This window comes from Trichoderma reesei (genome assembly GCF_000167675.1).
Source record: "Trichoderma reesei QM6a unplaced genomic scaffold TRIREscaffold_5, whole genome shotgun sequence".
Taxonomy (NCBI): Eukaryota; Fungi; Ascomycota; class Sordariomycetes; order Hypocreales; family Hypocreaceae; genus Trichoderma; species Trichoderma reesei.
In genome coordinates this window covers 1,320,925-1,347,145 of record NW_006711152.1, presented here as the reverse complement: position 1 = coordinate 1,347,145, position 26,221 = coordinate 1,320,925, and the positions used below count along the sequence as shown (strand labels likewise).

The following is a 26,221-nucleotide window of genomic DNA, read 5'->3' as shown; positions in this document are numbered from 1 at the left end:
CGAATATAAAGCACTAAGGTAACCTCCCGCGATGCCTAGAGGTACATCAGGTACTCACCTGCATCGTCCCACCCCGTTAGCTTCATGTACCTCACACCCAAGTTTCTCCAACCAACACCAAGATACATCTTCCCCGTCCAATCGCCCTGCAAGGCTGCCTGGCCTGGTCTCTTTTTTCTGCTGCAGGTGATGCGCCTCTAGCTCTGGCACGGCCATCGAAAACCCACAGCCCACTTTGGCCCGACCAGTGCCGTCACCTGCAGTCCTCACACAGCCCCTCCTCTTTCTGTTCATTGACTGCCTACCTAGGTAGGTACCTTATCGTATTCAGAGAGTTGTACACAAGACGGTACACGACGAGTACCTCACAGCCTCTGTGTACTGGTTTCTTATCTAGTAGATTGTATGAGGACTGAAAGTCGGCTTGAGCGACCAGTTACGCGTGGCCTTTCAGCCTCAACAGACCAAGGGACAGACAGGGTCTTCTGCAGAGGCACGCAGATAAGTAAAGGCCTTCAACGGCGGGGGTTCACTGTCACGATAACGGGGCACATGCCGTCATCGACAGAGCTGCTGAGGTCACGCCTCGCCTTTGCCCATGCCAATGATGACCTACCTCAAGCAGCAGGCTCAGAATGCTATAGAATTCTTACCTTATCCTTCAAATCGAAATCAGTCAACATTGACGATCGAGTTACAGTCATCTTGCCACCGGCACTGCCAAGGCACAGCCATTCTCATGTGAATAGCCGCAGTGTAATAGTCGAGACTCTCTACCCTTCATCTCATTATCTGATACCTCAAGATGCCGATGCAGCATAAAGTATAGCATCTACCTAAACTTCAAGTCGTCTGCCATCTATCTCTGTATCTGTCTTTGTCGAGCCGCAACTATTGAAGCCAATGATAAACCCCCAAAAGCCCCATCTCCGTGTTTCCATTAATCATTAATCACTAGTTTTTGTTTTTTCCCTACTACCCAGCTCAAGTATTCCTTTCCAATATTACCTCCCCGTGGCCCTCTAGCATCAGATGTCTCCAAGAAACAAGCCACTTCAGGGCCAATGTTGAAGCTGTTCCACCGTAAGTGTGTCGGCTGGTGTAATTCTTTGTATAACGGGCTCTTATCCCAAGTCGTCAAGCCACTGCTCCAAAAACGCCGGGCCAGGCCAGCCCAATCCACCGCATCGCGCCACACTGCAACAGCCCGCCTCCCCGGTCGAAAAGAAGAATAAGAAAAAGCTGGATGAAAATAATCGTGATAACGTCCCTCGTCAAAGGCAAACAACGTACATGCGCGAAACCCCGTGTATCGGTAGCTCAGCCGAAGCTGCGGAGCCAATGCCCCTCGTACATGTGATAGCATAGCGTGAATCCTGCCAATCGATCCCAGAATTTGGGCTCCTATTTCTCCGGGATGGGCGACCTTGCCAGCCTCCCCCCTGCGCTCACTCGCTTCTGAAGGCGAACGTCCTTGTCTTTCAGGAGCCGGTCGGTTGAGCTGCTGCTGGTGGTGGGTAGCGACGGCACCGAATCGCCGCCGATGGAGAATCCCTTTCCTCTCTTTTGCTCGTAATACTGCTGCGCGTATCTCCCAAGCGGAAATGCTGGAAGAGACGATGGGATTTCCGCGCCGTTTTGGATCAGCAGCTCTGCCACGGGGAAAGGCACCGGCTTGCTGTCAGAGTCCGTCGACGTTTGTCCGGGGATGGGAGACGGTGAGGCTGGGTCAGCGGCCGCAAGCGCCAACCACACGGCGTGTGTCCCTCTCATCTTGTCCACGACATTTGGGTTTGCTCCCAGAGCCAAGGCGTAGAGCACCTGTTGGATCTCGTTCTTCTTGATGGCGGCTAGCAACGTTTCGTCCGCTGTGGCGTACCGCGACAGAGTAGGGGAAATTGGGTCGACGAACGCGCGTTCCACGTATTTCGAGGTGATGTACTTTAGGCGCTGCTCGCGGTTGGCTTGAGGCCCCAGTTTCTGGGACTGGTCCAGTTTGGCTTCCCAAACCATGTTGGACACTCGGTTACCGATGAGCATGAGCATCTCGACAATATCGACAGTGAAAGATTTGATATCCAGTGTGAGCGAGCGTATCTTGCTGACGTGCGTCCCCAAGGAGCGATGGATGCCACCGCATTCGATGCAGAGGATAATACCCAAGTTGATCGACACCCACTCGACCTTGATGTCTGATCCGCAATCAGCGCAATAGCAGTTCCCCTGGTCATGCTCGCGCAGTGCCTGCAACAGCTTGTCCGGGTGCTCGTCAAAGGTCGAACTCGGCGTCCGCACGGGGCTGGGCCGAGCGCCAACCGTTGTCCTTCGAAACGGAATGGCGCTATTTGAGTTGGAGTGATGTCCATGGTGCGAGCCATGGATAGACTGGACTTTACCCGTGAGAACCGAGCCAATGTCCCTCTTAAGAGAAGAGTCAGAGTCTCTTGAAGTCCCCTGTCGTCCGGGGTACGCTCGACCCTCGACGGCGCTCTGCAGAGCATTGTTGATGGACAAGATCCAGCTGTTCATATCTTCCTCAGACGTTGCCTGGTACACACGCTTGAAGTTGGGCGTGATGACCTCGAAACAAAACCGCCGCTCGGCATTTCTGGCTTCGCGGACAGAAGCCATGCGCAAGTCGATGGGGTCCATGTGAAGATCCAACCTCTGCTTCCAATTGCTGTATTCTGATAGTTTCCCCTGATCAAGAACGATCCAAAATCTGTGCGCCGAGTCAGTGGGCATGGCCAAAAGCGTTTGTCGACAGGGAAATTGTTGTCAAGAACTTACTTGTGCCACCCCTGCTTGTTGAGATTGCGAGGGTCGACATGTCCTCCAGGGCGGTTGAGAGCCCAGAGAAGTCCCTCTTTTCTTTGTGACGAGTTTGACTGCAGGCTGCCTTGGTCCTCGAGGTCACGGAAGCCTTTAAACTTTGAGTTTTGGCTGGGGCTGCCGATATTCGAGGCTTGTCCGATGTCCACAGGCATAGGAACAGCTGCTGTGGTTTGCACGGCACCGCTCGAGCTTGAGGGCTTGAGCTGGGAGCCAGTGCTCTCTGCCCTTCCCAGCTCGTTGTCCGATGTATGGGCTGTGCTGTTGTTTGAGTTTGCTATTATGGGCGCGGCGCTACCAAGGCTGTTTTGCTCTGGTTCCATGTACGGCATGTTGCTCTTCTCCAGTTGGCGTCGCTTCTCCTCGCGCTCCCTTCGCTGGTATTGATACTCCTTGTCGGCCTCCTGGACCTCGTTCGCCAAGGCTACCAGCTGCGGGCGAAGGCTCTCAATCTTCTGCGCAGTGGACAAGAACGCACCCGCCTGTGCGTCGGCGTACTTTGTAAGGTGCGATAGTACCTCTTGATCTTTGCGACCGCCGTGCAGGTCCTGCACAAAGCTTGAGTAGTCGAAGCGCTTGAGCTCGAAGTTTCGCCGCTTGTTCTGATACTTGGAATCGCTTTCGGCAAGCTTCTTAGCCTTGACCGAATCTTGACGCTGGCCGAGGTATCGCGAAACATAAGCATAATAGTCCTTGCTCTCTTCTTCAAAGTCTCGCTTCTTGCTTTCGGCTTGCTTGATATCGAACTGGTATAACTTGGTGATGGGTTCGATGATGATTTTCTGAAGGTTGGCGTTGTTCTGGCGCTCGTAGGCTAGGATCTCACGAGCAATCTTGTCAAAGTAGTGCTCCAGCGCAGGCTGGACGGCATTTGCATTCGTCGTCGAGGTCTCGCGCAACGCCTCCACGAAAGCGACAAAGGCCTCGTTGGCCTCCGCCTGCGAGGTATGGACTTGCTCTGCTCTCTTGAGCACCTTTTTCATCTGCGCGCGCAAGTTCCCGGTCTTCTGCTCCAGTGCTTTCAGTGTGGCGCGGAAGACGGGACCATCGTCGGCCACAGCAACGTCTTCGGCCGGTCGAGGAACGCATTGCACATCCACCTTCACGGGTTCTTTCGGCGTCGAAATAGGGGCTAGGGGCGCCTCTCCAGGAGCGTATAAGGGCGAAAGCGGCTGCTCATCAACCTCTGTGGCCAACCGAGAGTCTACCGACTGAGCTGAAGCAATTCGGATCTTGGGAGGAGAAGACAGGAGGAAGGGTGCCGAGGGCGAGTTGGGCTGGGTCGGTGTCGTGTAGGAGCCTGGAACTGGTTTGTCAGCAATGAGAACACCGGTGACGCTGCGGCTCGCTGGCTGAGCATACTTGAGACCCAATACGAAAAGGCAGCAAGAGTGTGCAGTCGGTGAGCACGCGAATCGTACTCGACAAACTTGAGAGAGTCAGCTTCGGAACTAGGGCGGAACAGGCAATGTGCGACAAACGCTGCAAGAGTTTCTCCAGCCGCCGCCTTTGTCCTCTTGGCTTCTGGGAGCTTTCCACTTCCACGTCCACTCGAAAGAGACGGCGGATGATCCACTGGTTGAATAGTCCCCCACGAGAGCCACGTTGTCATTCTTGTGCAGGTTCGGGTCGGCGTGGAATTCGCGCGTGACTAGGTTCTCGACTTCCTTCGAGGTAGAGGCATAGACAAAGGTGAGGCCAGATATGTTGGTGTCGGTCTTGGTCGTCGTCTGCCCATCTGGGTTCGACGAGTTTGGCAGCGCGGGCTGTGTCGTCTGGCGAATAACGAATGCGAAGGTGAAGATGAGCTCGTCGTCGCCACTGAGCTTGAGCAGGAAGTTGGGAAGTCCATTGTTATTGGAAGACTCGGGGTCCTAAAACCAACCCCCCGCCAGGAGGCTCGCATTAGAAGCGGGATAAACAAAAACGGCTGCGCTGGTCTCACCTGGACAAACTCGATGGGGTTGTTGTCGCCAGGAGGTCGCGCGGCGCTGACCCTGGTGGCCGGAAAGGCATTCGGAGTGATGTGAATCGAGGTGCGCTTCCGCGGGTTGGTGACCACGATCGAGGTGATGCTCACTGCAGGTCGAGGTCAGCACTTGACATCCGGACTGTCGCAGAAGCGGCCAGGGAGCAGCAACGCACGGCGATTCTGGTCTCTGAGATACAGAGCTGCCCCGTCATCGGGCCTACTGCTGACATTGCCCATGGCGACAGAGAATCAGCGGAGGCCGGCAGCGAGAGCTGAGCAATGGCGATATTGAGAGGCGAGCGAGCTGGCAAAGGGAAGATGGCGCGGGGCTCGAGGCGGGAGGCGGATCGTCATCTGGAGGCCAGAACCGAACCGATCGCACAGGGCCGCAAGAAATGCTGGGGAATAAGTGATGAGAGCGAATCGATGCGGTGGTTCTGCAGCTGTGGCGGAGAGGAGCAGACGAGCCCGGAGGAGGGACACAGGCAGGCCGCAAGCAGAGCCGGAGAGGAGGATAATATGGGAGGTTGCAGATGGAGAGCCCAGGGCAGACAGAAGAGAAGAGAAGGCGGTTGTGAACATGGATGGATTTGATGGAAGCCAGACCGCGGCGCATGTGCCCGCCAGTCACACGCGCCCAGCAGCTGGCGGACAAGGTTTGGGGCTTGTAGCGCCTCGTAGCGCCTTGTAGCGCCTGTGGCTCCAGCGCAAAAGGTGCTGGACGGGCCCTGCGCCAGCGGTACGAAGCGCACCTAGGTATCCATCCATGGCTGTACAGGTACCCACTCCCCAGCAACACCAAGCCCGCTTACAGGAGGCGTCGGGTGCTGTTCCAGGTAGACAGCTTTCCATTGCTTGTGTTTAGCGCCTCGTGGATTTAACAGACTGCCTCTTTTAGAAAGGCTGAGCCTGGCTTTTGAGCATCAGCCGGCATGGAGGAATACGAAAGGGCTTGCGTCAAGATCGGGCTGGGGGGAGAGATGTCTGCATAAACGGGATGCAGTTGCTAGGTATGTACCTACCTATCGATAATGCGGGAGTGTGTGTGCCTGGATGACAGCTACCTACCTAGGTACAGTAGGTACGCGTACTTCTGCCAAGGTACTACCAGGTAGTACTTGGATCGTGCATCTCTCTGGAAGCTGGAGGTCTATAATGTCACAAAATGCAGTAGTTCGGATGAAAATGTTGACGGGAGAGCTGCAGATGGGACTGCCATGTTCATCTCGCACCAGATTGGTAGTCGTAGGTATGCTGTTATTCATGAGCTACCCGAAATATCACAGCCTCGCGAGCGTTCAACGTCATACAACATCGGCTACTAATGTACCTGGAGCCTTGGAGGCGCTTACATGTATGGGCGAAACTTCGGCATCGTCACTACCTAATGAAAGGCGACCTGGATGCATGTACTACCTTCGTCGCAATAGCTCAGATGCCTTCTAGCACGATGGTGGCAAGTTCACTTGAAGCTTCCAAGGTTACGTACGCGGTCCACGTGCAGCAAGGCAAACCAAGGGTAAAAATAGCATAGGTAGCAATGATTCGCGACGAGGCCTGAAGGCCAATGTCCGCGTAATGGAGCATCACTCTGCATGCGTAAGTGCGTTGAGCGAACCCTTACGATAGATACCTCTTATGTGGTGCGCCAACATGAACCGTGATGCCTGTCCCGTCAGGAAGGTAGTCGTGGCTGCATCCAATACCTAGGTATTGCACACCTGGATATACAGGCAATTCGTACGACTATCGCGATACCCTCGATGAAATTAAAACCCCTCCCAACAAGCGGGGTCTCTAGGTCTCCAATGGCATCGACACAGTCGACAAACGGCCGTCGTTCCTCATGTCTCGTATTTCTCCCAAGCCCCCAGGCTGAGTGCGGGCACCTCAGGGTCCAGTCAAGAGTCGCACCCAACCAACATGAACACATTGACACTGCCTACTCCCCTAGAATAGCAGGTGTAATAAGAAATGGCAGCCCTGTTGAATGAATCAAGCATCCATGGATGTGTGCCATTCGTGTCAATCGCAATACTACTATTTGGCCCGGCGGTCGACACAAGTGCAAGCCCCCCCCCCCCCCCCCCGGTTCCTGGTTCCAGCGCGCATGCAGTGGCGCTGCAGCTTCACTGCGCTTGACGTCTTCAGGGGCCTCTGCACCCTTCCACAGCGCCTAAACGCCGTGCCACCAAGCAATCAGCAGATGTCATGTTCTCCACCAGCCCGTCTATCCATCCACCTCTTTTGTCCAGAGTTGCAACACTCGCGACCGTTCGCCTCCTCATCCTCGCACCTCTCCTGCACGTCTTATACGGGCCCTGCTGCAGAGCCATTCCAGCCCGCTGCCGTCCATCCTCTGCACCCCCCAAAAAACACCATCGCCCACTGGCCGCCTCTCGAGTCGAGTCCGGCTGCCTGCTCGATCCTCCCCTAGCTTCAGCCCGGGCTATGAGGCTTAGCATCCTCCGTGGGCTTGGGCATCACTCTGCCTGCTGAGGACGACGTCGCAATGTCGTCAGCGTCGCACCGCCAGTCGTATCAGCCTCAACACGGCAGCACCAGCAGCAGAGACACGGGCCGGCCGCGGCCACAGTCGACCGCGCAGCATCCTGTCGACCCCGACGAGGCCCGGAGCTTTGCGCTGCGAACCGCCTATCTGCACTACCTGTTGCAACCCAAAGCCAAGCGAAAGCAATATGTCCCAGCCCCAAAGGCACCCACGCGAACGCACACCAGCGTTGGACAGCTGGTGCAGGACTTCGTCTCGGGCACGTCCACGAGCATCAAGCTGCCTCACAACTTCGCTGCTGCTCTGCTGGACCGAGTTGGCGGCGTGCTGAGGGGCAGCGAGGCTCTGCCGGGCTACAGCGATGCTGCTGTCAAGAGAAGCTTTGCCGAGGCGTACACGGCCTTCTCGGAGAGGGCGTTCCGCAAGACAATCGAAAAGGAGAGGAAGTTTGAGCCCTTGGTCCTCATCTTCTACTCTGCGGCCACCAAGGCTGCCCAGAAGGGCAAGACCCCGGACGACGAATCCGACTCGTGGAAGCTGCTTCCAGACCGCCACCTGGCCATGTTCGTGAGGCTTGCTGCCAGTGTCATGAGGGACCTGGGCCACGACCGAGACCGACCAGAGCTGATGGCCCGACTGAAAGACCTCGAGACCAAGCTTCTGAGAAACGACCAGGATCTGGTCAGCAATGGCACCGCTGGCGCTGGTACTACCATCGAAGTGATTGTGCCGCTGAGCTACGAGGTCAAGGATATGCCCATGGTGCAGATTGTCGCAAGCATATACGGCATGGGCCTATCGGAAGTCCAGGCCGAGATCAACGCACACCGTCAGGTGTGGACAGAAGAGGCTGCTCTCAAGGACCTCAAATCATACCAGACGAGGCTCAATGCCAACATGCCCGGCACCTTGAGCAGCCATGACTTCGATGTCGAAGATGCCTTTCAGGAGTGGAAGAAACACGAGGCTCCGCATCTCTCGCAGATGATGATGGATATCCTGACTGCTAAACCGGAGCTGGCCAAAACCAAGACCGGGTCCATCGACAAGTCGCTACCGAGTCGACCGACGTCGTTGTACGGGGATGATCAAGCATATGCTGACCTCAGCCGTGTGATATCCGATCCGGACTCGTCGTCCTTTGCGTTTGATCCCTCCATCAGCCTAAGCTCTCTGGCTATTGGTGAATCAAGCAGTATCAGAACCGTAGATGAAGCGATATATACGTTTACCCCTCCTAACCCGAGAGCCTACTACAAGCACATTCTCCAGCAGGCCATGCTGTTTGACCAGATCCATGCTGACCCCAACATGGACTACCAGCCGCTGTCGCACAAGTCCATGGAGCTCCTGACCGAGCTCTGTGTGCGGTGGCGCATCCCACAATTCACGAGACTCATTGTCCTCTTGGAAGCAGCTACCAATCAGTTCCTCGAGAAGGAGATCGCCCCCGAGGACCTCGACTCTGTTTTCGACATGATCAAGTCTCCATCGCAAGAGCTCAAGAAGCCACCCCATATCCACGCGTACAACGCGCCTCTGACCGACTTCGACCCAAGCCGATGGACAATGCATGATTTTGCCGCCTACCAGCACACTCTTCACACTCTCCATGACGCACTGCTGCAGGAACTCTTTGATCTTCTGGAGGGGTGCTACGACGTCAAGCCGCCAAACATCGGGCCTGTCATGTATCTTCTGGAAAACCACATTGGCCAGGATCCAATCTTTTCTCCGCGGGCAGAAGTCATGGACGAGTTCAGGCAGCTTCTGTCTGAGCGCCTAGCTCAAAAGGCCACGGCAGTCTACCACGATATCATGCAGAAGCAGATACCGGAGCAGAAGGAAGAGTGGGAGTTTGCTCACGTTGTTCAGCTTGGCAAGGCAGTGACCAAGGTGTGCGACCGGATCCGAAAGCGTTACAAGAAGACGTCCACCATCATGGGCGTTGATCCGTTGAGCATCCTAGTGTATGAAGTGTTTCCCAAGTTCGAGCAAGATGCAAGCACCATCGTTCAGATCATCATGCAGTCGGCCAACGAGAGTGGCCAGGAAATTGAGATTCAAGACGGCTTTGAGCTCTACAAGGAGCTGAAGGAAATCCGCGGTATTCATGAAGAATTTCTCCCCAAAGAGCCCTTCGCCTTCAACATTGAAGACTTGCTTGTCGACTTCGTGTGGCGCTGGCTGGCGTCGGCCGAGGCCCGAATGACGGATTTCGTGGACCAGGCGATCAAGCAAGACAAGTTCCAAGTTCGAACAGAGAGCCCAGATCAGATCCCGGGAGATGCGCAGCGGCATAGTGTGTCCGTCATTGACATGTTCATGCTCTTCAACCAGACGGTGGATCAGGTCTACAAGCTGGAATGGGGCAACCCAGAGCACCACGCCAGGTTCATGACCGCGCTGGCGAGGAGCTTTTCTACTGGCATTGGCCGTTACTGTGAGACCGTGGACCAGCAGTTTGCAAAGGAAATGGATCGTCCGTCTGCGCAGGAGCTTGCTGCCCAAACCCAGAGTACCCAGGAGAAGTGGATGCAGTATGCCAAAGATGCATGGAACAACAAGGAGAAGGCGGAGCCATTCCAGTTCTTCCCGGAGGTAAAGTTTCTCAGACCAGTTCCTTTCTCGCCAAAAATGCTAACTCAAGTGTGTCAACTAGTCCTTTGTCAAGCTCAACAACATTGAGTACGCGATGCAGGAGCTGGACAAGCTGGAGAAGACTATGAATGTCGAAGCATGTGCGGCCCTGCTGGAGAAGAAAGACGGGGTCAAAAAGAAGACCCGGAAGCCAAACAAGTACACCTTCACCATCAAGGTTGTTGAGGCAGAGGACATCAAAGCTTGCGATCCATCAGGCTACAGCGATCCGTACGTGGTCTTTGGCGACGAGTATCAGAAACGACTCCACAAGACGCGTATCGTCCATCGAAGCCTGAATCCTCGCTGGGATGAGTCGTTTGATATCACCGTGCAAGGCCCAGTCAACGTCATTGCGACAATATGGGATTATGATACCTTTGGTGACCACGACTACGTCGGACGGACTTCGCTCAAGCTGGATCCAAACCACTTTGGAGATTACCTCCCTCGTGAATTCTGGCTGGACCTGGACTCACAAGGCCGTCTCCTGATCAGAGTGAGCATGGAGGGAGAGCGCGATGACATTGTGTTCCATTTTGGAAAAGCTTTCCGCCATCTGAAGCGCACGGAGAGAGACATGGTTCGAAAAATCACGGACAAGGTACGTTGTAGAAACGGTCCTCTCATCCCAGACATGATCAAGATGCAGCTTGGCTAACCGACGTCTGTCTAGCTTACTGTTCAAATCAACGAAACGCTCTCGCTGGAGACTTTGCGGAATCTTTTGGGATCTGGCGGCGTCGGAGCTTCGATTACGAGTCTATGGAAGAAGAGAACTTCCACGGCTCCCCCCTCAGCAGGCCCTACCCAGGCACAGATTGAGAGCGCACTCACCAATCTGTTTGCATACTTTGACGACAATTTTGCCATCATGAAGATGACTCTAACGGACGCCACAATGATAGCGGTCATGACTCGTCTGTGGAAAGACGTGCTCATGACGATTGAGAATCTTCTGGTGCCGCCCCTTTCCGAGAAGCCGTCGACCCAGAAGCCTCTCACACGCAGGGAGCTCGACATCGTGTACCACTGGCTGGAGATGCTTTTCAACTTCTTCAATGCCAAGGACGAGCACTCGGGCGAGCAGCTCGGAGTTCCAGCCGAGGTGCTCAAATCCCCTAAGTGGCACGAATTGGCCTCGCTGAACTTTTTCTACTTTGAAGACACCAACAACCTCATCCGGGAGTCGGAGCGCATGGCTGCGGCCTCAGCACAGCGCGCTCAGCAAGCCTTGCAGCAGCAGAACCAGCCCCAGAGCCAGCAGAGCGGCAACAGGCTCGCGGTGCCGTCGAGTCTGGGGGCGTCGCTGGGCGGCGCCGGCTCGTTTGCGAGCATGGGCACCATCCGGCGCGGCAAGAGCATCATGATGAGCCGCAACCTGGGCACGATGCGCAAGGCCAAGGAGGCGAAGCGACGCGAGGCGCAGGCCGATGCCAGTGACGATATGATCTTACGGATCTTGCGCATGCGTCCCGAGGCGGCGAACTACCTCAAGGAGCGGCAGCGGCAAAAGGAGCGGCAGGCCGCGACGGCGGCAGCGGCGCTCATTGTCAGGAACAGCGTCAACCAGGGGTGGAACTCTGGTCCCCCTTTCCAGGGGGCGCCCTTTGGACGGAATAGTCTCTTGCCAAACAGGCGATGAAGCTAGAATGCGACGAAGAGAAGGAGGAGGGGGCGGCGCAGAAGAGGAAGATGGTGGGCAGAGTATCGAACGTAGGATGGAGATGAGGGAGGGAGGAGAGAGAAGCAGAATTCGAGATACAAAGGGAAATTGAGAGAGGGGAAAATCTTATGACGAAAGCAGCTCCCATCATTTTGCTCCTGTTACCTTGTCTTTTAGTGTTTTATTGATTGGGGCCCGGCGGGAAATTTCGGCCTCATTCAGATACCCTTATGAGAGTGTAGGTATATATCGAGGTCATTATGGGTTTGATATGGTTTGGTACTTCTTTTAACGACACATGTCGAGGACTTCTGGGATGAACAGGGGAGGCATTGCAACCTGAGCGAAGAGATGTTGATTCCGTGCGTGTTGACTCAGTTCTACAGCATCATGTTATTACGGGTTTCGCTGATTCTTTACGATTGCAAAGCTTCTACCGCTTGTATCTTCTGCATAGTCTAGCTAATTTCATTGGGAGATTTGACTGAAATTTTTATACTTTGCTTCATATGATCACCATCAGGCAAACGTTCTCTTCCCACCATATTTCCCAATGGCCAGATCCCTTGGCTTCCCTTCATCCCCTTTGTCGGGCCTCAACCCTAGCCGAATATTCATCCCAGTTCTGACCTCCCCAGACCTGGTTCACACGACTCACAACTTCAGCGGGCCAGATGGTGGCCGAGTTGGCGGGAGTTCCCGCCCCTTCATGTCCAGCGGGGACGTATGTGCCGCTATCGTCGTCATCAGCGAGGCTCACGGCGTCATCAGCATCATCCGCAACGGTCGAAGAGCGGCAGGCCGCCGCTCCGCTCTCGCTGTAGTCGACAACAACATTCTTCGATGCCACGATTCTGCCCTCGTGGGAGATCTCAAAGTCCAGGGACACGCCGTTCGAAGTCATCTTGATGATGTAGGATAGGCGCTTCAGACGCGTGCCCTTTGAGTTCTTCCACGAAGGCAGACTGTCATAATCGGGGACTCGAGCCCAGCGTACTTGGCAGAGCTCCTTGACCGTCTCGTCGCATCTATCGGATGGGTTGAGGGCGTTGGAGTAGATTAGATGGGTAGAAATACTGTCGAGCGGTTTGTCGAGATCCTGATGGAAGCCTAGTTCGATAGATTTGCCTACTTCCATCTTCTCGCCCTTTATGAGTGTTAGCATTCTCCTTATCAGATAGGGGCTTATGTAGTGACTTACGATGCGCAGGAACCAGGAAGCCTGGTCAGCGGCAATGTAAAGTCGCGTGACGGGGCACCACTCTTTGTCTCGAGCATCATGCTCCCCTTCGGTCCAGGGCGTCACGTTGCACATAGTTCCATAGCTCGCTCTCGCAATCCTCGAACGGATTGCCGACTCTTCTGCATTATCGGATTTCTCGAGCCCCCGGATGGCTGCACCGCGACATACTGCTGTCCAACTGTTTTATAAGAGAAGGGTGAAAGAATCAGCTTCGGTCCAGTTTGGTGTGGCAGTGTGTACTTACGGCCGTGCTCCCAAACCCTGGAGAATCTCAACCTGGCCCCTCAAGCCATTTGTCAGACAGGTATGTAAATGGCGACAGCGTCCGAAGCCGCCCACCAAGATGATAAACTGGAGGTATCTGTATTAGTACCAGGTTTCCCATGAGAATCCAAATGGATAGTTCATACCTTGGGCTTCTTCTTATAGCGTTTCTGGACTTCTTGGATCTGAGTTGTCACAAGTTCCACAACCTGACTCATTATCGGGCTGAACACTTCAACAACTTCTTTGCTGTTCATCCTGTCAGCAATAGTTCCTCAGATAACTTCGCGACCGAGGTTCTTACTTGCTGACGTTGATCTCTGGACAGCTGTACTGATCGTGATCTCTCTTCCGCGAGGTGAGGGGGATCTGTATGGTCCAGTCTCGGCCGTCATTACAGAATTGTGGCTTTATGCCATTTTCCCACTCGTTGTTTACGAGACGAGCTATACCATCTTCTCCAAGCTTATCCCAGATTGTCCAGGCCATCTTGCTCTTCAGGAGGGTTCGGAACCGCTCGTCCACAAAGGTCGCGCCGCATAGCTTTCCTGTTAGAGGGCGTTAGCCGTATTGTTCGAGTCACAGAAAGCACGGATATCCTACCATCGCCTCTGACGCTTTCTTGTACTTTGATTGGCTGTTTATTGACGACAGTGTAGGTGATGACATCCTGTACATTGTGGTGAGCAACCGCATGATTCAGTCGTTGACCAGGAGTGAACTTACCACAGTGCCTCCACCAGCATCGCAAACAACAAAGTGGTCGCCGACCTAAGGAACAACAACCTGTTAGTAATGTAGAGATCAGATGTCGTCATGAAGTACTCATACACTCATGTCAGCTCTGTCGGACATGTCTTTCAAAGAAGCCAGAGCTGCAGCCTCCGGCTCGGATATGAACTCCAAAGTTGTGTCGAAAAGACCACGAGGCTCGAGAATGCCGGCCTTCTCAATAGCCTCTTTCATACGGAACTGGGCGTATGCGGGCCAGATTGCCGGGAGGGTAACAATGACTCTCAATGCAGAAAGCTCCATCAGGGAAGCCCCCTCAGCTCGCTCGATACAGCCAAGACTATATTTCCACAGCTCGCGCAGATAATCGCTGATGACATCAACGGCATGGGTACCCAGCTTTTCCAAAGAGGACTTGGCACTCTGGAGATGGGTCGACTCCCGTAGGTACTGTGGTATATCTTCTTCATCCAAAAGACACAGCTTGAACCACCGAAGAGTAGATTCTCCGATAGGGGCGGCGTAGCCCCAGAGAGGTGGCTGTTCCTCCTCGGTGTAGGAGATTGAGGTTGAGACCTTTTCCTTGTCGCTGTTGAAGTTGAAGGTGGACTTCCAGCTCGTTATGATGTCGACGTGGTCTGGTCGGGTTGATCTGGCCCATGCCACGCCTGAAAAGCTACGCAGGGTCAGCATAGAGGCCACATCGTGAAGGAAGTGAACTTACGTTGTTCCAAAATCTATGCCGATGACGATCGTCGGATCCCCAGCATGAAGCTCTCGTGTTCCTCTTCCGGCGCCTCTCTGGGTCCGCGTAGGTTGAGGCATGGCCAGCGGGATCTTGGGCAGTATCAAGGGTGTGCAGTTCAGAAGTAAGACAACTTCGTAGAGGGGGCAAAGGCTGGTCAGAAGCTGGTAAACCGCTAAGGAGCCAAGTCATCCAGAGATTCCAAAGTGGAAGATAAAGCAGAAGAAAGAAACTGGAGGAGAAATTCAAGCTGAAGTAAGAATGAAGTGAGCGGCCGTGCTTCACTTCGCTCTGCCAGCTGGCGGATAGATACCTCAAATATCGGGCAGAGTGAAGGCGGTGCAGGTCCAGCACGTGAGTGATTCTGCCAAATGCACTTTGTTTCCTATTTCTTTCTTTCTCTATTCCTCACTCTTCTCCGTTTCCCTTCTATCTCTCCATGATTTTTTCCCTTCTTCCTACAACCGCAATTCCATCAAGTTTGGGTAGTTTCAAGCCACCACTCTTTGTTCTCACCTCGCAATGCCAAAAGGCGTCGAGCAAATTCATGACGGGGGAAGCGGTAAATCATCTCCAGCCTCGTGAAGCCAGGTTTCCCAAACTAACCGTGACAGACACTCAGGGAAGCTCCCAAAGAGAAAGAGTAATCCAAGCGGCCGAGGGTCCTTCTCTTCGGCCTAGGGAAGACGGTCGACCCAAGTACGACGAGTCCAACGATATTGACACTGAAGCCTCTTCTACCGTTTATGAAGCTGGAGATGAGCTCATGGGATCTCAAGGAGATGTTTCATCCCCATCATCAGGCGTCAGGGAAGGCGAGTGTCCTCGGACGTTGCGTTCCCGCCCGGCTAAGCAGGAGCCGGCGGACTCAGCGGAACAGATTCGAGGTTCCCGCGTGATCAGTATCAAGACCAGGAAACGGGCTTGCGACGATGACGGCGAATTTGAGCTTCCAAGCCCAGCAAAACGTGGCCGGAAGCCTTCAGCCAACACTGAAATCAAAAGGTTTGACAAGGACCTGCAGAGTATATTGGCCAGATTTACTTCAAAGGCACAAGACTCCGAATCTCTGAGCTCCGAAGTCCGCGAGTTGGAAAGACAAGTCAAAGGGCTTGAAGTCAAGCTTGACAAGGCACAGAACGCCTACAAAGAGGCTAGAATGCTGCTGAAAAAAGAAACTGGTCGGCTACAAGACGAGAAAAATCAATTGCAAGTCGAAAACGATGAACTACAGGATGCGTATGATAAACTGCGATCAGAAATCGGGCAGCGGACAACCAAGCTCATGATTGCTCTGGAAGAGGCCAAGCGGGACTCTTTGAATTATGTCAAAGTATCGGATTCCGAAGTTTCATCCGCGTGGATGATGCTGTCGTACAATGTGCGCGACCTGGTTTCCCAGTGTCTCACTGAGCAACCCAGCAATCAAGTCCAGAGACTTGCGGCGCTGGTGAAATGGCACCGATTTCGCTTCTCAGAAGACGTTCCATCTTTACGTACAAACATCCTTCGGAGAGCGATATGGAGGACTTTGGTTTCTGCTATATTCCGAGGGTATACACGTATCTGGCAAGGAGAACTCGGCCAATACTTGACACAAACCCTGTCTGGAAATGGTAACATCTACCCCCATTCTTTCTTCAATATACATCAAGGTTGCTCGTATACGAAGTATTGACATCGTCTCTTTCACATAGATTATGCCTTCCTCAAAGACCCCCGGTACCCCAAGATCATCAGTCAGACTAAGTCGAGAGTAACTGCAGACCTCGATGAAGACGCTCATCTGGACCAAGATAGTCTTCACTCTAAAGTTGAAAGTCTCCACCGAGAGCTGCAATTTTTCATACCAGAATCCAAGGACAGGGAGTTCAGAGACAAGATGAAGCGGCTCATTGAACACGCAGTGGGCCTCCATATCGTCATGATGAAGTCTAAAGCTATCTTCCTAGTGAAGTGGATTGGAGACAATGACGGCACGAATCTTACCACTTACGATCCAGCAACCATGGATACTACGCTTGGAAACGGAGGCGCCGACGCACACGACTTCTATGTCAAATTCGTCGAAGCTCCAGGCTTAGTGAAGATCGGGAACGCAGATGGAGAAGACTTTGATCAGAACATGGTCCTCTGCAAGTCTCGCGTGATACTGGGGGACAAAGTGGATAAGGTGGACTTGGAATCTGGTTTCTAGGTTTCTGACGACTGTCGTGGGGAGAGATGGAGGGAAATCAGAGCGTTGCCGGGGAATCAGGCTGCATACGGTGAGCTTGCAATGGATGGCCTCGGCCTTGCTTTAGAGAGGCCGGCTATAAACACATGGCGTCACCTTGAGGATTTGAAGACACAGATCAGGCGAAAACAAAAAAGAGTGATTAAACAGTACAAGAGGATCGTGGATTTAGGGAAGAGCAGCAGCAACGTTGATGGCCCATAGTATTCAAGCAGATTTGCATCATGTATTCTTCTAATCGTGATCCTCCTCTGTAATTCCAGGACACCCGTCCATTTCATCATCTGGATACGCCATCTTGCACCAGAAACAATACCGGTGCTTTTCTCGCAGGTACATGACAAGACGCGCCAGTCTCGTCTTGAGATCGAGAGCCTCAAACTCCTGCAGCTCTTCATCTTCCTCATCCGAATCATCCGCAAGAGCAAAGGTAACATCCTTTCCCATAGCCATCTTATCGTCATCATCCTCATCGCTAGTCTCATACGTAGGTAACCGCGAAAGAGATTCGTCCAATTCGCGCCTCATCCGTCGCTCACGCTCCTTTTCCTCGCGATGACGGACTAAGCCACGATAAAGCACTGGGACGGACTTGAGTGGCCTAGAAGATCCTGTCTTGGGCTTTGGCTTTGACTTCGACTTTGACGCTTCTTCTTCCGAAGATGGAGAAGAAGAAGGGGGAGGATATTTCTGGCTCAGCTCTGTGCTCGTCTTTTCCTCATCTAGCCTCTCTGCCGTCCGCTGCGCAGCACGCAGCTGTGCTTCCAGCCTCGCATCCTCCCTTTCCGCCCTCATCCTCTCGCGATACTCCAACGGATCAATCTTGACGGCCTTGACATCCCGCTCCTCGGCAGCTTCCTGAAGCTTCCTCTTCTTCTCGCTCTCCATCCCAATACCGCCCCGATCCTCCTTCATGCTAATCCTGATAGGCTCCGTCTTGCCCGAGCCCTGTCCGTCTTCCGTCTTCTTCCCCAGACCGCCTCCCTTGAAGCCCATCTTGGCCATCATGGCAAGGCCCTTGCTCTTCTTGGCGCGCGCATCCTCGAGCAGGGACGTTGCCAGCGCTTTTTCTCTTGCGGCGGCTTCTTCCTGTGCGAGCTGTGCCTTGGACTTGATGATGCCGCGGGCGCGAGATTCTCGTTTGAGGCGCTCGGCGCGCTGGACGGAGGATTCTGTGGTGGGGGGAGCGTCTTGGAAGGTCATGTTCATGTAGTCATCTTCGTCGTCTTGGGCGTCTTGGGGGGACATTTTTCTGGCTGGAGGTGTGAGTGTCTGTGGTTGTTTCGTGTAGAGCCCCTTGTTCTGGTTCGACGGAGATTTCACAGTGAGTTGATCAGGGGAGAGAGGGTTATGAAGGATAAAATGAATCGGTAATGGGGGATTCTATAGAGCGGTAGAACATGTTCTCTTCATGTGAAGTTCGGTTCCGCGCATGAGCAGTGGCTTGAGGTTGAGATCCGGGGTGTGGCGTAGCAGCATTGCAACTGTGGCGCAGGAGCTGTTCTACTGTGTTTGTATTGTACTTTGGTAATCACGGTAACAACATCGTCGCCTCGACTCAGAGACTGCAAATCAGCACGAAAGCTCTTCGTCTCCAACATCAAGTATCTATACTTTGCAATACACAGCTGATGATGAGCCCAATCCGGATCTCGTATTGAGATCTGCAGACAGGCATCCCGTATCTTGTACTCTTGCCATTTCACACGCGCGAGAATACATAATGTACCTAGGTACTTGGGTTGTTGGGGCTCCCTACCTTACATACCTTACCTTGGCGAGCACAATCTGCTGCGCCACGTTGTCTTCGTATGTCCAAGTCCCTCGAACCCTGCCCTGTTCCAGGGACCAGAGACTCAGCTCGTGTTTTGACTGACACAAAGCGCTCATATTGTATGAATATGAAGAGTAGGTACCATCTCGACCTCTCTTGTTGTATGTACTCCGTATGATCCATCATCCAAGTCTCACTGTGGCCCCAGGACAGAAACCTTCAAGACAATCGAGTTCTGACTTTGCACTGAAATTGCAACACCTCTCCCCAGCCACCCGCATTTTCACGGCGGCCAGGGCGCTTCAACACTGAACAGGCCCTGCTTACGGGTCCCTCCTGCTGGAGCACCAGAGGAGACTTTTTTATTTATTTATTTTTCTATTTCTCGTATCGCGTGGCAGCATCCTGTAGGTAGTATCTGTATCTGTATCTGTACCTGTATCTGTACTGTCACTCGACCTGGTCCGAAGTGCTTCCCACTCAGCTGCCCTGCAGCTCATTGCTGCAGCCTGCATCCCGCATCCCGCCTCGTTGCCCGCATTGGCGCAAGCAAACAAGCTTATGGAGCACAGATGGGACTGGAGTGGGCAGTATTAGTACTATTGATACCAACAGCAAGGGGACCTCGTGTGCTTCAGGTAATACCAGCAGATATATGGTACCCAAGGTACAGTATGTAGGTAGGAAGGACGCATAAGCAACCTCACAAGCTGTGCTTGATGACTTGGCTGTTTACAGTAAAGCCTCAACAGGGCCTTGTCTAGGTATCTCTCTCTCCATCTTCCTTTGTGTTCCTCTTCTGTGGTTGATTTTTTTTCCCTTGTTTTTTTTTTTCAAATTTACCTCCTACGTGCTGTCCCTTGTGTATCATCGCCATACCTTGGAAGTGAGTCGCTTCTCCGCAGCGGTTGGGCCTTTGAGTCGCGCCGATTGGGGGCTGTCTGTAATAAGCCGCACTCTGCATATTCAGCTGGTACCTTGCTTTCAGTTGCCTTACGGTAGACCCTCGTGTACCCCCCCAGCAAGGCAAGGCACCGCTTCTCAGACGAACAAAAACAATCTCCCATCCCATTCAGCTTCAAACAAACAAAACAACAACGACAATAACAAGCCGTCCTTCCCCGTTCCTCAACACCGATGCGCTCACCTCTCAATTGAACATCTACATACTCGTTACGAAGCCACCAACAAAAGGGAAAACAGGAGCACAAAAAGACACACACACTCTCTCTCTCTCTTTCTTGCTTTCTCTCCTCATCATCAACAATGGGCTCCTCCAGCCTCCTCGACTCGTTTGGCGACGCCGTCAGCCAAAGCGGCCGCTCCTCCCGTCACCACCAGGCGACCGGCACCCGCCGCCACAAGAAGCGCCGCTCACACTCCCCCTCGACCTCGCGATCGCGCTCTCGAGACCGGTCCCGCGACCGGGAACGTGATCGGGATCGCTCCAGGTCTCGCTCCCGCACCCGCGGCTTCTTTGGCGGCGGCGAGGGCGGCAGCGGCCATCGCAGGAGCACCGGCTCCAGAGGTTCGTTCTTTGGCGTGGGCGGCGGCAACCACAGCCGCTCCAGCTTCTTTGGAAACAGTACGTTTTCCCTTCCTCCAGGCGCGCAAGCTATATATATATACACACATTATTATATATATATAGAGAGAGAAAAGAACACGAAGAAGAAGATAGGCTGGACAATAAACTAACAGAAATCCCAATCAACAGGCCGCCCGTCGTACTACAAACGCTCCCCCCGCGAGGGCTTCGTCCAGCGCTGCATCAAGCAGCTCAAGCGCCTCCTCCGCGACCTGCAGCACTACGCCAAGCGCCACCCCTGGAAGGTCTTCTTCCTCGTCATCCTGCCCCTCGTCACCGGCGGCGCCCTGACCGCCCTGCTCGCCCGCTTCGGCCTGCGCATCCCGCCTGCCCTCGAGCGCATGCTCAGCGTCGCCAAGCGCGCCGCCACCGGCGACCCCTTTAGCGCCGTGGGCGACGCCGTGCGCATGGCGGGCGAGTACGGGCACCACGGGCAAGGCAGCTTGAACCCCAGCGCTTATGCTGCTTATGCTGGCGGCGCCGGTGGTTCTGCGATTGCGAATGGCGGCCATGCGTATGCTTCTTCTGCTTCTCGCAGCGGAGCGACGCGCGTGGAGCGAAGACGGAGCGGTGATGTCCGGTGGGAGCGTAGGGCTACCACGTATTACGACGAGAGGGACCGCGAGGGCGGCTTCATGGATGGCATTCGCAAGGGAGTGTCCAAGATGTTTTCATGACAAGGACCCCCCTGTCATGATTATGAGTGTTACGAGATCGAGATGAGGGCTGTTGGGCAGCGTGAGAGACGCCTGGATGATTTTACACGAAACTGGATACGACCTTTTTTGTTTTGTTTGTTTTGTTTTCGATTTTTTCTTTCTACCTCTCTTTTACTTGCTTTTCTCTTCTTCCCATTCTACCTTTTCATTGGGTAGTTTTATGATGTGTTACGGCTTATGACTATTTCTGTACCAAGGCAAAGCGAGCTGCTTGCACATATATTATATCCTACCTCTTGGCAGATATCTTGCGCATCTCTCTGAGCACTATCTGCCGATACGTACCATTAAATTCGACTACGAACATGCTAAAGTATTTCTGGCTTGTCCTTGATCAAACCATCTAGAAGTCCCCATGCTTATAAAATGTTTGTCTCTTGATGTAATATGCTCATCAGAGCAATTCAATTCGACTGCATAGCTAAATCCGCTATCAAACTTTCTCCTCTTCCTAGCGGAAAAAACACAGGCAACTTCTCTCTATCCGCCGTTGAAAGTCGGCAAACCTCGTGTCAAAAGTAAAACCGGCCATCCATGAAACCCTTTGAACGCTCTGTATAGTAGTAACCACCAGCGACGCTTCCAGATGGAGCCATCCATTGATCCAGAGAAATCACTGAGAAAAGGGGGGGAAGAAGAGGAATCCAGAAAATCGACATGTCTCGTCCGAACATTGAAGCCTCTCCAAGCCGTCCGAAAGTTGCTTCTGTCAACCCGTCTGCCCACCAGACCGAACCAAAGGGAAAAAAGAAATATAAAAGGGAAATGAAATGAAAAGGTGACAAATGCAATCGTCAAACAACAAAGGCAAATGTTCATACTTGTCGTCATAGGCCAATTGCTCGTCGTTATAGGTATGCACGGCTTCATGCAACTTACTGTAGGGGCATCCCAACTGATAGGTCATCACCGCAAGTTTGCAGTAAGAGAATAGATCAGATCCTCCAGCCCCTCTCATGACAACAGGCCGGCGATTGTCAATGAAGGACAAACAACTGGCGAGCTCACGGCGGCGAAAGTTTCAGTAGATCCAGAATCCATGAGGCGAGATGGGCGGTGGAAAAAGGTTTTGTTTTTGGAAAGCATGCGCTACATAGAATACATTTAAGTTCGTCAAAGCAGAGTCTCCGTCAAATCGCCGAGACCCTGCTTCGTTATTGTTCGTGCCTCTCTCATCTCCGTAGCAAAGGTTCAAGTGGCTTTGTCTTTCTCATCTTTGTTCGGTTTCCAAAACTGCATCATCCGGCCAAGCCGCTTGGTTTTGCTCTTGGACTTTTTCGACTCCGGCTCATTATCTAGAGTCACCTCCATGGAGAGCTTGCTTCTCTCGCCGTGGGAACTGCTAATGAGACGGCTGAGGCTGGCCAAGCTCGATCGCCTGCGCCCAAATGGCGCTGACATGGACACCGGACGCTGATCACGAGCAAGAGGTTGTCGCGGTCGCGGTGCGGGAATATAGCTGCTGTCACGAGTCATGGCAGAGGCGCTCGACGCAATGGACGGGACGTCGTAGTCCATCGAAATCCTGACTTCCGGTCCCGGCTCTCCCATGAGCAGAGAATGGAAGCTATCGTCAGTGACGGACGACGGCGCCGTAGAGATACGCTGGGCGTCTATCGACATTGGCGTCCGCGGAGAGGGATGGGGAGACGAGGCATAGCTAGCCGAGTAAGGGCTAAGCGGTGAAATGCCAGCACTGGGAAGAGCAAGAGGCTGATCATCCACCGGCATATCGACAGTGACAGGGAGCTGTCGCGGAGAGGGGGCCGAGGGCGCCCCGGAGTCGACGGAATCCCTGCGGCCTTGGAAGGTAGGGGCGCGGAATATGGGCATTGAAAACTCCTCTGCAATGGTTTCATCTTGGAGCGAGATCTTGAAAGCATCAGCCCGTGCTGCTTGCGAGCTGAAAGATTCTCTCTCCATGATGCCAGCGCTTCTGCGACGCATTTTCCCTAGCGCCTTGTCGCTGGGGGCGCCAAAGGCTTCTTTCGAGATAGGCCCGACAGCGGGCGGTGTCGTCTCGCCGTCGGATTCCTCGCTAGTCTCCTCGCTGGTTTCGAGCCGGGTCCTGGTGTGGCCTTTTCCGTCGTCGTCCTCTTCATCCTCTTCAAACACGTCAGCCATGGTGGAGCTGCTGCCGAATCGGTGCATGGAAGAGCGGAAATCAAAGGGAGGGAGGTCAGGGGCCGACTCGGCACGTCGGTGATAATGCATGCCTGGACCACTGAAGCCCTTGAGTCCTTGAGCGCTATGGAGGCGCCTCCTGCTACTCGGCGTGCCTGCGGCACGCTGAGCAGCCTCCCACTCCGGGTTATAGGACAAGGGGGTGTTGAAAGGACCGAGAGCGGCATCCAGGTCAATCATGGGAGAAGAGACCTCCTCTGAATGCCGCTTCGGCGGCTCGCAAGGCTCAGGTAAGGGAGGCGATTCGGTGATGCTGATGGTGGGCGGTTCAAACGAAGGTTCTCGAATGTCCCTTTCTGTTTCATCCTCTTCGTCGTCGTCAGGATGCGACACAGACGCTGGAGGCGTTGGTGGTCGAACTGCGCTTGATTTGCCACGCTTCTTGTGACCCTTCAAGGGAAGAATGGAGCCAGCCCACCCTTTGGCCTTCTTCTCCTCCTCCTTCTTCTTCTCCTTCTTCTCCTCCTTCCTTTCCTTTTTGCTCTTCTTCTTCTTCTTGTCGCCCTTTTTGCTTCCCTTCTTGTGCTTCGATGAAGGGGTTTCTGAAGTGTCTAGCGAAGACTCCGACCCACGATCAGAGCAAGAGATTCTATCAACAGGGCGAGGGGCGCATTCCGAAGAGCCGGAAGAGCTCGGCCGCCTCTTGACGGGAGATCCAGAGGCGAAGGCATCTAGGCCGAAGAAGGACCAGCGCTTGGCGGGTTTGGAGGGGGTGGACACGTTCGACTCTGTGGCGTCAGCGTCGGCGATATTGAGGAGAGCAGGAATCGAGTTTCGGCGGCGGGGAGAAGTAGGCGGCTCCTCGGTAATTTGCAGCTCCGCGGTGCGTTCCAGGATGGCGCCTGCTGTGCTGGGTCGGGACTCCTGAGGTTCACTCGCTGTTCGCGAAAGTGGAGCGGAGCCATCTCGACCATTGTTGGAAGTAACCGAGATGACGGAGGATACACTGCCAGAGACCGAATGGCCCGGTCGCGCGGTTATGGTGCTCGACGTGTCATTAGACACGAGTGAGAGGGGCCGGGGAATAAATTCCAGAGTATCCGAAAACCCAACCTTTGAACGCAGCATGGGTTTACCCATCTTCCAGGCCTCGTCGGGAGCCAGGAGCGGTGCTTTGGAGTTGCCTGCGGTCTTGTCATCTTTTCCAAGTTGGGTGGGCTCCGGCAAGGGAAACTCGAAGCCAATGAGAGGCAGATCCTCTTTTCGACCCATGATTGTAGGGCTACTGGGAGCGCTGTTTCCTTGGGGGAGAGAGCCGATGGCTGGCGGCGCGAAGAGCATGGGGAGGTCAGTTGCTGGAATAGTGGCAGACATGCCTCGGCGGTGTCCTCTGCGCGGTGGCTGTAGCGCGGGCGTCTTCAAGTCAAATTCGTTCTTTGGCGGGCTCGTGCTCATGACGGCAATCGTGCTCCCTTCGCGAAGACGGCCGCCGACAAACTCGCTGCCGCCCCTTCGATGGCCGTGGCCCATTGGACGGTTGGACGCGGCGCCGGGAGTTTGCTTGGCGGAGTTTGGAGAATGAGGCGGGCTGAGAAAAGCACGAGGGTCTGGAGGAAGAGAGGCACCCGGATTGAAGCTGAAAGCCGGCAGCGCCGCGTGTCGAGAGCCATCCACGGCTATGCTGAGGGGCCGGTGCATCTCGACGGCGGACATGGGTCGCCTCCGCTTGGCGATCGACTCGTGTGACGGTGTGGGCGGCGCTGCGGGAAACGAGAATTGAGGGTTGGGAGGAGGCAGCGCGCCATGATAAGACGCAGAGCCGCGGGCGAGAGAGGCGGTAGTCGCGTCGTCCGTGGAAGCAAGACAGTCGACAGCCCCCTCCATATTGTGGACAGGCGGAGCAACGGCTGCTCGTTCGGGGGTGTAGAGTGCGGTTGCCATCATTGCTTCCGGCCGTGATGTGGCATGAACATGGATGATGAGTGACTAGATTGAGTGATGGACCATAGAGTAGGCGTAAGTGTGCTATGGTGACTGGTGACGTCTTTTTTTTTTTTTTCTTATTTTTGGTGAAGGTTTTTCGTTTCTTGGTCGGTCGATTGCGGCTTGATTGCGTTGCTTGCTCTTCTCGTTGTCTGGAAAATAAAGTACAGATGGCGGTGATATAAAACAAGCCGAAGCAGACAAATCTCGATGAGATCCGAGTCTAGATATCAGAGAGAAAAAAATGATGAGCAGTCGGCTTCACAGACGGGCGCTGCGTCGAGCAAGGCGTTGGCGATGCGTACCAGCGAATCAACGGCGGTTCGAACGATGCGGCAAAGGCGGGAGAAGTGTCGCGAGATGAAGGATGTGTAGAGAAGAGAACAACTGCAGAGGATGAAGAAGAAGAAGAAGAGGGTAAAATGCAATGCTGGAGAAGATCAAGATCAAAAAAAATCGGGGGAAATGAGCGGACGGTCAAAACCAGCAGCAACTCGAGGCGAGCAGCGTAGCTGGAATTGCACCAAAGGTGGTTAAAGTTTCGATGGCGCGGATGGAGAATAGAGAATAGGAATGGGATCGAAGGAAAAGAAAATCTGGAGAGAGGAGAAGAAAGAGTCGGAGACGGACACAGAATATGGGGGGCGCGCTACCCAGAGGTACGGCCCAGCAGGTACCAGCCGAGAAGTCGCCCGGGATCCCTGCCTGCCGGGGCCTGGTTGTGCAAGGTACCTCGCGGTCCCCACAGCGAAATGCGGCCTAGAGGCCCTTCCAAGCCTTGGCCATCCCCAAAGCAGCGCACCCACCCCTGCGTGCCGCGTACCCTGCCCGTACTGGGTACATGCACGCTGGCAGGCGCTAACAGACGAGCATGCCAGGAACGTCGAGGTAGCGGTACTTTGGGGGTTTCTGGGCAGCTCCTCCGCCCGCAGCAAAGTGCCATCGCGTTTGCCACTGCGCCAGAGGCCCCGATTCTGGAGCAACGCCCACTGACTTGTAGCCGCTCAGCCCGCCCACACAGTGCCTTGGGCTGCAGCACGGCGCTACAGCACGCGTTACAGGCGCTGCCACAGGGCCTTGACTTTGCTGAAGGCACAGTGCCTGTGCCTTGCATTCAGCGGGCTAGAGGTAAGGTAGGTAATACGCCGAAGGACGAAAGGCATCCGGCTACAACTACATTGGTCTCTTAGT

General features: G+C 54.1%; 7 protein-coding genes across 7 annotated transcripts; 3 read left to right on the top strand and 4 right to left on the bottom strand.

Annotated features, from left to right (window-relative positions):
* Positions 1-1,404: 1,404 nt before the first annotated feature.
* Positions 1,405-5,041, bottom strand: TRIREDRAFT_76543 (uncharacterized protein; the record flags this gene model as incomplete). Its single annotated transcript, XM_006963685.1, is given in 6 exon segments — positions 1,405-2,722; positions 2,791-4,180; positions 4,195-4,261; positions 4,314-4,706; positions 4,829-4,911; positions 4,978-5,041. 6 exon segments carry the CDS (start codon positions 5,039-5,041, stop codon positions 1,405-1,407), a joined length of 3,315 nt encoding a protein of 1,104 aa, XP_006963747.1.
* A 2,095-nt stretch (positions 5,042-7,136) lies between these two features.
* Positions 7,137-11,601, top strand: TRIREDRAFT_76540 (C2 calcium/lipid-binding domain-containing protein; the record flags this gene model as incomplete). The annotated part of the gene is made up of 3 exons (XM_006963891.1): positions 7,137-9,917; positions 9,979-10,560; positions 10,633-11,601. Exons 1-3 carry the CDS (start codon positions 7,317-7,319, stop codon positions 11,599-11,601), a joined length of 4,152 nt encoding a protein of 1,383 aa, XP_006963953.1. The 5' UTR covers positions 7,137-7,316.
* A 598-nt stretch (positions 11,602-12,199) lies between these two features.
* Positions 12,200-14,686, bottom strand: TRIREDRAFT_105652 (uncharacterized protein; the record flags this gene model as incomplete). The annotated part of the gene is made up of 9 exons (XM_006963684.1): positions 12,200-12,769; positions 12,824-13,043; positions 13,110-13,216; positions 13,276-13,378; positions 13,434-13,677; positions 13,733-13,799; positions 13,856-13,900; positions 13,961-14,537; positions 14,586-14,686. The coding sequence occupies 9 exons, from the start codon at positions 14,684-14,686 to the stop codon at positions 12,200-12,202; spliced, it is 2,034 nt and encodes a 677-aa protein (XP_006963746.1).
* A 386-nt stretch (positions 14,687-15,072) lies between these two features.
* TRIREDRAFT_121058 (uncharacterized protein) lies at positions 15,073-16,803 on the top strand (the record flags this gene model as incomplete). Its single annotated transcript, XM_006963890.1, has 3 exons — positions 15,073-15,168; positions 15,221-16,222; positions 16,304-16,803. The coding sequence occupies exons 1-3, from the start codon at positions 15,129-15,131 to the stop codon at positions 16,801-16,803; spliced, it is 1,542 nt and encodes a 513-aa protein (XP_006963952.1). The 5' UTR covers positions 15,073-15,128.
* Positions 16,804-17,076: 273 nt separating this feature from the next.
* Positions 17,077-18,090, bottom strand: TRIREDRAFT_105650 (uncharacterized protein; the record flags this gene model as incomplete). The annotated part of the gene is made up of 1 exon (XM_006963683.1): positions 17,077-18,090. The coding sequence occupies one exon, from the start codon at positions 18,088-18,090 to the stop codon at positions 17,077-17,079; it is 1,014 nt and encodes a 337-aa protein (XP_006963745.1).
* A 1,472-nt stretch (positions 18,091-19,562) lies between these two features.
* TRIREDRAFT_76539 (uncharacterized protein) lies at positions 19,563-20,881 on the top strand (the record flags this gene model as incomplete). Its single annotated transcript, XM_006963889.1, has 2 exons — positions 19,563-20,201; positions 20,334-20,881. The coding sequence occupies exons 1-2, from the start codon at positions 19,883-19,885 to the stop codon at positions 20,879-20,881; spliced, it is 867 nt and encodes a 288-aa protein (XP_006963951.1). The 5' UTR covers positions 19,563-19,882.
* A 1,233-nt stretch (positions 20,882-22,114) lies between these two features.
* Positions 22,115-24,988, bottom strand: TRIREDRAFT_121056 (uncharacterized protein; the record flags this gene model as incomplete). The annotated part of the gene is made up of 1 exon (XM_006963682.1): positions 22,115-24,988. One exon carries the CDS (start codon positions 24,986-24,988, stop codon positions 22,115-22,117), a length of 2,874 nt encoding a protein of 957 aa, XP_006963744.1.
* Between the last annotated feature and the right edge of the window lie 1,233 nt (positions 24,989-26,221).